General features: G+C 51.3%; 1 protein-coding gene across 1 annotated transcript in view; it reads left to right on the top strand.

Moving 5' to 3' along the window:
- Window positions 1-8,490: 8,490 nt before the first annotated feature.
- The window catches only part of NAT8L (N-acetyltransferase 8 like), a 34,256-nt gene continuing 31,133 nt past the window's right edge, over window positions 8,491-11,613 (top strand). The window contains exon 1 of the mRNA XM_081949454.1: window positions 8,491-8,880. Coding sequence (XP_081805580.1) covers window positions 8,532-8,880 — 349 coding nt within the window. The 5' untranslated portion in view covers window positions 8,491-8,531. The remainder of the gene's footprint in view (window positions 8,881-11,613) is intronic.

Raw genomic sequence — 11,613 nt, 5'->3', positions numbered from 1 at the left:
CATACATTGTGTTTTTTTTTGAGAAGCATAGATATTTTATGAATTCTTAATATTTCAATGGTAATGATTCTGATTCTGGCTTTAGCAATCTTTTTAGACTATGCTTCACTCTTCTATTATTACTACAATATTCTCAAAAGGCCCAGTTCAGGTCAATGTCCACTTTTACTTTTGAAGGTTAAAAAAACCCGGTGCGGCTAAGTTGATTGCAGAAAAAAAAAAAGCTTGAAAGCCTGGAAGAAATGAAAATTGCACCTCAGGAGTTGGAGTTCAGGTCCCTGAGGGCTACCACATCAGGCCTGAAAAGATCCAGGGATCCAAATACCGCGATTTTCTTTTGGCCACCAATCCAGATATAGCTTGCCTAGCCTTTTTATTTATTTTTAATCCTCTGTAGTAATAATCTGTATTTGCTTGTATCTGTAATATAGCATTCCCATTTTCACGAGAAAGTAGCTGTGGGGCTACATAAAATGGCAATTCTGTTTTTAGAAATAGAAAACGGAGATTAAATACTTGGATAATTGCTGCTTCCATGCAAGAAGGGGGGGGGGGGGGACAACTAGGATGCTGAAATCAGCGTGAGAAGGGGGAGGGGGAGAAAGTCTGGATCAAATCTTTTAGCTACTCTTCGGAGAAATTGCAGATCATGGCAGGGTTATAAATAGGAGGGCAGGCTCCTTCTCCCCCCTCCCAATAATTCAACTACTAAGGGGTTGAATAGTGCTGGGTTTTTTGTATAACAATGCTGCAGCTATTAAAAGATCAGGAACCACAACCTTGTTTAAGGAATCTTAAATGCATTTACTGTATTTAAAATGTTGCCAGAAAAGTAAGTATTGCTCAGTTGGCTCATCTCTTAGATAGGTTCAGATTTCTTCACTCAATTAGATTGAGTGCAATGTTTGTGTGTGAGGGTAAAGTTTTAAAATAAGGAGTTTTTGAAATTACATCTGCATAGCAGGAGGAGCCAATCCTTCACCTCCATCAAGCGAGAGGGGAAACCCTCCCAGCCAAGCTTAACTAGCCAGCTAATCAAGAGGTTATGGAGGGTTTTGCTGCATGATGACTGAAATGGCTCTGCAGTATATTATACCCACAGATTTTCCCATCTATGAAACATGCCTACTGTAATTTTTAAAGATAATGGGACTACGGAACAGCCCAGGCTGGCTGGCCTCTGGTAGTGACCCCTTGTGTTCAGATCGGTCCATCTCAGAACGAGCACTGGTCATTTTGGAAGACCAGGACAAGGTGGGCTCTCCCCTGGCATCCTGATGCCTCCCCAGGTCTTCAGGATTTCACAGATACAATACAGCCAGACTCTGCCAAATCCCCCTGGAGTTTTCTCACTGTCCAGTCTGATCCTAAAAGAGCAATACAATAAATATAAAAAGGTACAATAGCCCTTGATCATGTTTCTATTGATCGTGAGCATTGATCCAGCCACTTTCTCTTGCTCTCCACAAGAGATTTTCTTTTAAAAGAAGAATGAACAAAATAAGAGGTGAGTCATTCTGCCTTTTTTTTTTTTTTTGGTTCCATGCTAGCATTTTGCCATCTTCATTAAACAGGTTCTTTATTTGGAAGTTCTAAAAAAAAATCTAGTTTGGGGCTTTTCTAGTCTTTGCTAAACTCTGCATTCTGAGTTTTAGCTTATATATATCTTACATATATATGTCTCAGAAAGACGGCAGCTCCGTTCCCATTTTAAGCCCAAGCCTGAAGATGGCAGGTGAGATCTTGCCGAAACGTTGCAAAGACAATCTCAATCTTACACTGGAAAAGACCCGAATACAACAAAACCAGCATATGTATGTATGTATGTATGTATGTATGTATGTATGTATGTATGTATGTATGTATGTATGTATTTGTGTTACAACCCCTGGTATGCCCAAATATGGGAGGGAGCTCACTACTCCCCCTTTCCGTCCTTCGGCTCATTACAGAAGACCATCCAGGCAGAAAACCATATTTTGTATGGGTTGTAACACAAATACATACCTATTTCCCTGGCTCAGCTGATAAGGAGGAGAGCCTGTGGCTTAGTGGCTAATACAACTGCCTAATATGTAATACAGCCCTGGTTCGAATCCCAGTAAGGGTATGGCTAGCTGATGAGAGCTAAATAGCTTGAAATAGATCTATACTAGTCTCCCTTTATTTATTTATCAGCACAAATGCATACATACATACATACATACATACATATATATATATATATATATATGTGTGTGTGTGTGTGTGTTATATTGTACTGATAAATAAAGTCACACCAGGGGTTGTAACACAAATACATATGTATGTATGTATGTATGTATGTATATATATGTATATGTATGTATGTATGTATGTGTACATATATATATATATATATATATATATATATATATATATATATATATATATATATATATATATATATATATATATATATATATATATATATATAGTCCTCAACCTATGACCACAATAGAATCCAAAATTTCTATTGCTAAGCAAAATATTTGTTAAGTGAATTTTGCCCTAATTTATGAGCTTTCCTGCCATAGTTGTTAAATGGATCACTGCAGTCGGTAAGTTAGTAACCATGTTGTTAAGTGAATCTGGCTTCCCCATTGACTGCTTCTCAGAAGGTCGCAAAAGGGGAACATGTGACCGTCATAAATATAAGTCAGTTGCTGAGCATTCTGCTTTGGGGAAAGCGGAAATAAAAAGATGCCATAGATTCCACAGGAAACCTCTGTCACCAGATCTCAGAAGATGAGCAGGGCTGTCTGTGCAAAGGAAAAGTTTGAAACGATTTCTGCTTAAATGCATGGATCCAAAACGGCCTGTAGCCCAATGCATGACACTCCCTCTGCCTCGGGGGCGGGGGGGAGGGCCCCTTTTGATTGATAGAAATTTCCCATTGGAAACCCTTTGGGCCACCCTTCAATAGCATTTCCCAGTCACTTGGACTGGACATCAATTACTCTTCCTGCCCCAGGTGCTTGTTAGTCTCCCTCCGTGTCATTTCAGAAGCTCCGGCACAAAGGATCCTATTGATCATTTCACAGCCGGTTGAACCCCCCCCCCCCCCGTTCCCTCCGAGACAATGCTGATCTAAGCCTTGCTGGATGGTCAGTTGTTTGCAATGCCCGCTATTCATGTAGTAAGGAGTAGGAGTTGGTGGCCTGACATGCAGCACTTGCTGTTGTCTATTGTTAGATCCAAAGGATCACATCCAATTAAACTGCTTTATTGCTAAACGGCCTGTGCGTAGGAATCTTCTCAATAACTGTTGCACCTGTTTGGAGTTAGAGAAGGGTCAGCAAAATTGAGGGGAGCTGGGCTTAGTTCTCTTGTGGCCACTTAGGGATTGTAGGCTGGATCCTGTTTTGACCCCACCCCCGTCCTCTGTCCCTCCTTCCCCTCCGGCCGTCGAGCGTTGCTTGCTTCTGACTTTGCCCCCTTAAGTCAAGAGTGTTCTGCACCCAGTGGGATAGAACCATGTTCATGCGATGTGACAGCACCACTCTAGACCGCACTTTAGACTGTAAAGCGGTATACACATTTAAGGGCTATTGCTATCTGTCCTGAGAGGGCAATGTGCATTGCGGCGATGGCCAAGACCGTATTTTCATGACAATTTCTGACAGCAGGTGAGTCAACCTCTCTCTGGCAAGCCCATTTCAGACACAATGCTGGGAGCAGCTTCTTCTGCTGCTTCTCCTTCAGGAGCTGATCATAATCCCTGGCAAGGTATAATCCCCTTCCTCATCTGCGTTTTCACCCCAGAAACATTTGCTATTGGTTATAAAGGCTCCATGACAGCCAGTTTGCAATTTGTGTAGTCACACTTAATAAAGGCTTATGTCAAGCAATCAGCCATGGCTGGTAAGTTACAACGGCCAGGTTCACACATCATGAGAAGCCTCAAACACACAAACCTTATAGTGATGTATCAATCCCCATCGGGTTGAATAATGCCACTCCCAGAGTGGGATGACAGTCTGTAAATGTGATAAACAAAGGAAAATTGGAATTGAATCCAAAGAAAGGAATTATGAAGGCAACAGCTTTCTCTAGATGACACTGATTTCCCAAAGAAGATAATTGAATTTGGATGCAGTCCTAGATGTTATTTGGCTCTGGATGTGAAGCTTCAACTGAAAATCAGAATGCCATTTATCTAGCATAATGAAGACCTGGCCGTTAATTCTGTTTTTATATTAACATTGCCAATGCATCTTCCTTTTTGTTTAGAATAATGTGGGATGGAGCTCAACTGGGTAGATTAAGAGTCATGGGTGCCTGGAGGCAAGGAACAAATTACTATAAAATGTGTGTTGTGCTATTAAGGGTTTTCATCTGTGTGGCCCTCCTGATTTGATGTGTATGCACTCAAAATCCACCCATTTAGAAGTGTCTCTTCTGCAGGGCATCCGCCCCCCCCCCGCCCCCTCCCAACGGTGAGGTCAGTCCAAGTAAACACACCACGGCTTAACTATGTTTTATGAATAAGAGGCAACTGCCTCAGTTCACATGACCAACCCAAAGCAATCAGGTAGCCTTATTGCAATTTATAGACACCAGGAAGTGGGAACTCAGCCTTGCTCAAGGGCACAGCTGGCACAGCTGGCACACCTGCCTGCCGAAAGAGAGGGAGGTTGGCAGAGGCTGGGCTTGGCTCAGTGGGCCGGCTGCCAGCTCTGTGCACCAATGTGAAATACAAAACACAGGGTTTTCTTCAGAGTCGATTTCTTCTTTTTAAAAACGATTTGCCTGATGAAAATCTGGAAGAAGCCACATCTCAGCCTTAATGACTTGGACGTTATTTGAGACAATAATTCTTCCTTTAATCCCATCATCCAAGGGACACTCCGTTCTATAAAAACTTCCTTTATTTCTAGAATTTTGAAGAAGGGAAATCCCCATCACTTGGTTAACTTCGCAAGGTTCAAGTCCCTAATACATCTTGCTTGGCAATTCACATTTTGACTAGCAGGTGTGTGTGAGAGACTGGGGATGAACGCAAGACAGAAAGCTTGACGGATCTGTCTAATGTGGGACAGGCAAATTACTACTTTTCTTTTTTCCTCCCAATCTGTTTCATTCTGTGATTCTTACACTATAGACTTGAAAACAAGGCTTTTAATCTTTGTAAGACACTTCTGAAACTTTTTCAACTGAGCAACTGGCTAAATATTTTGAAATAAATGATATTTTATTTAAACCAGGTAACACAGGAGTGTTCTCCAAATCCCTTGGGGCCAGTTTGGTCCAATGGAGGTGGGGGCACCAGGCTAGAAACCAGGAGGAGGAGAGTTCTAGTCCTGCCTTAGGCAGGAAAGCCAGCTGGGTGACTTTAGGCCAGTCCCTCTCTCTCCTGCAGCCCAGCCCACCTCACAGGGCTGTTGTGGGGAAAATAGGAGGAGGAAGATGTGTCGGTGGATATGTTCTCTGTCTCGAATTATTTACAAAGCAATAAATACAGGATAAAAAATAAAAATAAATAACTCGAGACTCCAGATTAATTACAGCCTACATCTCATCCCATTCATAATTCAATCGTTGACAGAATTTGCTGTGAAATCGGAACATGTACAATATACTAAAAGTTCCCAAACAATGAAGCAACAGCCGTTTAACCTGGATGAACCATGGGAATCACAGGGATACGGAAGGCGAACCTCGCACCTTTTCGGAATTGCCCAGTCACCTGCCTCAGCTTCTCAACCTATATCATATTTCGTACTTTCAAAATACGCAGACCTGTTGGGAGAAACCCCCCTAGTTCGGTTGGCAGCCTTTTTGTCTCTGCTTCCTTTTTCCTAAGGCCCTAACTGGCCCTACGTCCCCTGGCTGGCTTTTTCCTTAAGGCAAAACTGGAACTCCCAGACTCCCCATTTGCAGTCCGATTATGAATCAAGCATAAAATGCATAATTTAAATTAAATTAACTCACGTACTTTTTATTGTTCTGCCTTTGATAATCATGAGTTTCTCTTTGAAGGAAATGGGCAGTTTCTAAGTGTGTGTGAGAGAGGAGGGAGGGAAGGAAGGAGGGAGGGAGGGAGAGGCAGACAGAAAGAAATATAGTGGCTGGATGTGTATGCAGATCATGTATGTATTATATGTATGGATAGAGAATGATGGAGAGCTGAATGGATGAGATGAGATAGCTAGATAGAGGATGGATGATAGAAATAGACAGACAGACAGACAATCCTTTTTACTGAGTGGAATCCTCAGCTGATGGGGGATTTGAGCCTCAGGATTTCTTGTCTTCTGCCCTCAACGCTCCCGGAGATCCGATTCTGTCTCCAGGGACAGAGAGGGAGAGAGAGCGAGAGCCGACATCCGTGTCTCTGTTTCTCAAGTTGCAGAGGGGGGGGGGGAGGGGCGCTGCATGGCAATTCAAAAGGACCCCCCCCCCATGGAGCCCGGAGGGAGCCCGACGGTTAAGGAACCGGGGAAAATGGAGAGGGAGCAGCCGGTCCCGGAAGGCGGCCGAGGGAGACGGCAGGGGCCCCCAGGCGGAGGGGAGGCCGCGCTGTTCTCCAGGAGCCCCGGGATCCGGGCGAAGGGTTGGGGGCAGCTTAGCAGGCCGAACCTCCTGCGAGGCGGAGAAGGCGGAGGGTTGGGCGCTGCGGGCGCTGCCTTCCCGGCCTTCGGCTCTTTGCAGCGCGGTTCCGGAGGCTGCGCAGCGCTCGCTCATCTCCACTGGAACCGCCGCCCGGCACCGTCACTCTCTCGGCCGGCCTTCGCGAGGGAGATCCGCTGCCCGATGCCCGCCCGACCTTCCTGGACGACGGGGGGAGCAGAAGGTCCTGAGCCGCCCCCTCCCCGACCGCCCCCCCCCGGGCTCCTCCACCGGCTCCGCCGCAGCGACGGAGGCTCCCCGCTCGGCCCCCTCCCTCCCTCCCTGCCGGGAGGGAGGGGAGGGGAGGGGAGGGGAAGCAATGGCTTCGCCCCGTAATTGGCCGGCGTCGGCCCAATGGCGTGGTAGCCGCTACCCCTCCCGCCAGGAAAGAGGGCGGGGCCACCTCCCCCTCCTAGACGCCCCTCCGGTCCCCCTCAGTGCCCCCCTGCGAAGGGGTGGGTCGCCCGAGGGGGGAGCCGCTCTCTGCGCTGAGGGGGTCGACGGGGGCCCGTCCCGTCTGCGACAGATCTCGGGAGGGAGCGAGAGAGGGGCCCCGCGCCCCTCCTTCCCTCTTTGGCCCTGGGAGCCCCCCGACCGCCCCTTCCCTCGGGGGTCCCTCGGGGGTCGGGGACAAGAGCCCCCAAGGGGAAGGGCAGGAACACGGCACTTGCAGCGGAGGGGGGCCGCTCTGTGCCTCCCTCCCTGGGGAAAGGCGCCCGAGGGGGGGGCGCTTGCCCCCCAGCACCAACTTTTCCGCCCTTCCCCCTCCCCACTGCAGTCGATGGCCAGAGTCGGTGGTGGCCGCCACAAAGCGGGGCTCCCTCCGGTCGGTGGGCGGCCCAAAGCCCGGACTCTCATTCCCGAAGCCCCGACTCCCTCGGCCGGAAAGCCGCCCGTCGGGCTCCCTTCACAGCTGGGGCGATCCTGCGGAGATCCTTGGGCGGGGAGGGGGAGGGCGCACAAGGGGGCCACTTGCGGGGGAAGCCTTTGGCCTCTTCTGGGACCCATCGCTCCCCCTCCCTCCCCTCCCCTCCCTCGAGGGCGGAGGCGCCGCTCTGCAGTGGGGCGCGGGGGGGGGAGCGGGGTCCGTGAGTCGCCCCAGCGCAAGGACCGCAGTGGGCGTTGAGTCATCCAGCCCTGCGGGGGGGGGGAAGGGGCGGCGGAGCCCCTGTCCCGGCTGGCTGCCTGGCTGGGCGGGCCGGGGGCATCCCAAGGAAGCCTGCGCAGGGTTGCGGCATCCAGGGGGCGAAGGCAAACTTTCTGCCGTCTCATGCGAAGGCTGCCAACTGGCCTCCCGTCTCAGCCGGGCTCCGCTGGCGGAAAAGCCCAAGCAGCGCCCTCCTTCAGCCCACCCCCACCCCACCCCCGCTCTGCCTAGCCGGCCCTTGCAGCCCTCGGGAGGCTTGGAGGCTCCCGGTTGGCAAAGCGGCCGCCCAGCCGCGCAGCTCCTGCCGGGGAGCCCGAAGCCGCGCCAGATTTGCCCGGAGGGGCTCCGAGCCAGGTGCGTCGCAGGGATGCGACGACGGAGACTTTGCCCCAGGCCGCCCCGGGGAGGAAGTGCAGGCCGGAGGGTCTCTGGGCCTCCCCGGGCCGGACCCCTCGCCCCCCCCCCTGCGTCCCTGTCGGCCGGCCGGGCGAGCGAAGCGCGGCGAAGGCGTCGGGGAGTCCGGCGAGGGGGCGTGTCCCGCCCCCCAGCCCCGCCCCTCGGCCGTCCCTGGAAGCGGGCCCCCGTCGGCCAATGAGCGGGGCGCTAGGACCCGGGGGGAGCGCGGCCCCAACTGCAGCGCCGCCGCTGCCTTATAAATGGCCCCCGAATGCGGCGGAGCTCTTTTCTGCCGCCGCCGCCGCCGCCGCCCCCGCGCTCCTCCGGCAGCGCCCGCGCTCCGCCCGCGGCCCGTTTGATGAATTGCTCGCCTCCCGAGATGGTTTGCGAGACCAAGATCGTGGCCGAGGAGCGGCATTCGCTGGGGGGGGGCTCCGCCAAGGAGGGGCGCCTGCTCGCCCCCGCCGCCCCCGCCGCCGCCGCCGCGCAGATGTGGCCGCCCGGGGCCGCCGCCTCGCCGCCCGCAGCAGCGTCGGGGGAGCGTCCGTCGGGGGCGGCGGGGGTCTCCATCCGGCCCTTCCACCCGGCCGAGGGCGAGGCGGTGCGGCGCATCTTCTACGAGGGCATCTTGGAGCGCATCCCCAACACCGCCTTCCGCGGCCTCAAGGACCAGCCGCTCGCCCAGCTCCTCTACGCCGCCCTGGCCGGTGAGTGGCCAAGCAGGGGCCGCGCGGGGGAAGCGCCGGCGGGGCTCCTCCGGCCCGTCTCCGCCCCGCCGTCCGACGCGCCAGGGATGGGAAGCCGCCGCCCGGGCTGCTCCTGCCGCCCTGCGTCCCGCCGAGGCCCCGAGGCAGCGGCGGCGGCGGCGGCGGCGGGAGCGCCCTTCGCATTGCAGCAGGCGCGGGGGGCGGGCGCGCTCCGGAGCGTCGGCCGGACCGGGCGAGGGCGGGGAGGAGGAGCCGGGCGCCACGTTTTGGCCGAGGAGGCGGCTGGGCCCGGGGGCGACGCTGAGGGAGGAGGGAAGGAAGCCGGGTCGGGCCGGGGGGCGAGCGGGGCTTTGGGGCAGCTGCGCCGCCTGCAGAACTTTCCCTTCCGCCGCTGCGCTCAGCACCCTGGACAGCGGCTCTGAAGCTGGGGCGCCCTCGGACGGTTGGAGGGCGGGGGGCTTCAAGCGCCCATCTGGGAATGGCCTTCTGGGCCTGGAAGCCCAACCGGTGGGGAAGTTGCCAAGGTTGAGTGACTGCTCTACCCGCTGGAGGCCCCGAGCCAGAACCTCCCTGAGATGCCGGAGAGCAACCTCGGGCTCCGACCCCCCTGGGCGGCCTCATTCCTCCACCTCCGCAAGTTCCAGGTGGGCCGGTGGGAGTTGAGGTTGAAGCTGCAGAGATGGCGAAATGAAGCCCTGGAGCGCAGCGGAGTTTATGGGGCAGCTGAGTTTGGCCAGAACCCCCTTTCCAACCATGCGCGGGTCATGAATGCTCAGCCTGAGGCATGTACTAAACTGGGCAGGGGAAGATTGTTAATGGTTACCAGTTAAAAACCCATATGTGGATGGTAGGCTCTGCTGATTCAGGCTTCCTGGACATTTAGCTAAAGTCTTAGAACTAGAGAAAGCCCAGGAGGTGATTTAGTCTAGTTTTATTACCTTACTTAGTATTTTATTACCTTAATCTTACCGTTCGGGACAGTTTTCAGTGTGTTCCGCTAACAGGTATCAAATAAATTATGCAGGGGTCTACAGTAAAGTTTTGGCACAGGTCTTAACATTTCAAGAAAAAGAAAACAAATTAAAAATGAACTTTTTTTTTGCTTTGTTTTCTTAAGCAGCAAAGCTTGCAAACCATCCAGGGAAGGAATCCCTTGAGAAGGGCATGTGGCATTCCAGGGGGTTTCTTCTGAAATAAATGATATTTGAAAGAGGCGGCCAGGACGCTCCAGTATTGCCCTTTGGGGAACTTTCGCACAAGTGACTGAACTGTTTAAAGTACTTGGGTATAGGACCTATTCAAGTTTCCAGAAAGTTATGAAACTTGTGCAAATGGTTTAAGATGGGCTCCACCAGAGGAGGAAGGACTTATGTGAAGGTTTGATGCAGCTGCTTTGAAGCTCTCCTGGGGTCTTCTCGGGAAGTCACTCCCCCCTCCGTGCTAATCCTATGAAAGATCTGGCCGTGGACACTCATGTCCAGAAGGCGGGTAGGTGATCAAAACAGCCATGCTTCATGCTTTTGGTTGTGGCCTAGTCCATGCAAAGTGAAGTCTACCTTGGGGCCAATGATAAACCATCCTTAAGCCACAGATCTGCTTAGCCAAGATTTCTTTTTCGTGGCTAATGTAGATTCCCCTAGTTGTGAGGGTCACTAAACGAAATGGTTTCAAGGGGTTGTGGACAAAAGGGTTGATCGGAAGCAGAAGTCATGGAGGAGCAGGATAAAGATGTTCTCTGTTTCAAAGGGTTTTGGGATTCAGCATCGTGTGGGAAATCATGTTTGGGAACAGTTTTCTGGCTCGTTTTCCTCTCGGGGTTCTTGAGAAAGGTTGTTCCTGGATTTTCCCTCTGCGGAGTCTCTGTTTGGAGGGTCTCCTCTGCTCCCCTTCCTCCTATTCAAAGGAATTGACAGGCTGCTTGGTTAAGAAAGTCTAATTAAGTGTCAGTTGCTACAGTTGCTGCATGACTGCTCTGATTCGGAGCTGGACTTTCACTAATCGGTTGGCAAGGAAGGCATTTCATTAACGCTTTTACCTCCTTTGCCTCAGGACTTCTAAATTCTGTAGTTGTGAGCTCAGGGGGAATAGGAGAACATTGTCTGTTTCTGGATTTGAATGGACCATTGTCCTGTTGTGGCTGCTTGAATTTTGTGGTTCTGCTAATGCCGTTTTAACTATCGTAAACCACTTGGAGTATATGGAAGTAGGTAGCAAACAAGCCCCTTGTAATAAATGACTTTATATAAATAATTTCCCCCGAATTAGTCCACCTTGCTGTGTTCCTCACAAGCACAACACTTCTGCTTTTCACAACGCCCTTTTCTTTACAAAATTTAACCTGATCAAGAGAGATGGAAGGGGCTTTACAGCCACTAAGACACAGACTTAAAAACTAATCAAGGATAAATTTAACATTATAAAGTGGAATGAACCAACCTTTGGAAATTAACTACATTTTTGTCATGGCAAATGGAGCAAGTTTTACAATGAATCTGCCCAAATGTGACTTGCAGCTTATTTAACCAGCTACCGTGTGGCAGTGATACAGCAGAATGAGCTCTTCGCACCTGCTGTCTATCCAGTTTGTCCAAAAGAATGTTTGCACACCAAGACCAGTTTTGCACACTGTATCGCAAGGTAAATAATCAGGGTTGCTTCTGATGGATGTTAGCAATGGGCTGCATGATTGGCAGTTTCAGAATTTTATTTTGACCAGGTTCCTCATACCAAATA

This window comes from Natrix helvetica (assembly GCF_964273705.1).
Source record: "Natrix helvetica genome assembly, chromosome: 3".
In the NCBI taxonomy this organism is placed as follows: domain Eukaryota; kingdom Metazoa; phylum Chordata; class Lepidosauria; order Squamata; family Natricidae; genus Natrix; species Natrix helvetica.
The sequence above is the reverse complement of the archived record's forward strand: the minus strand, read 5'-3'. Positions and strand labels throughout refer to the sequence as shown.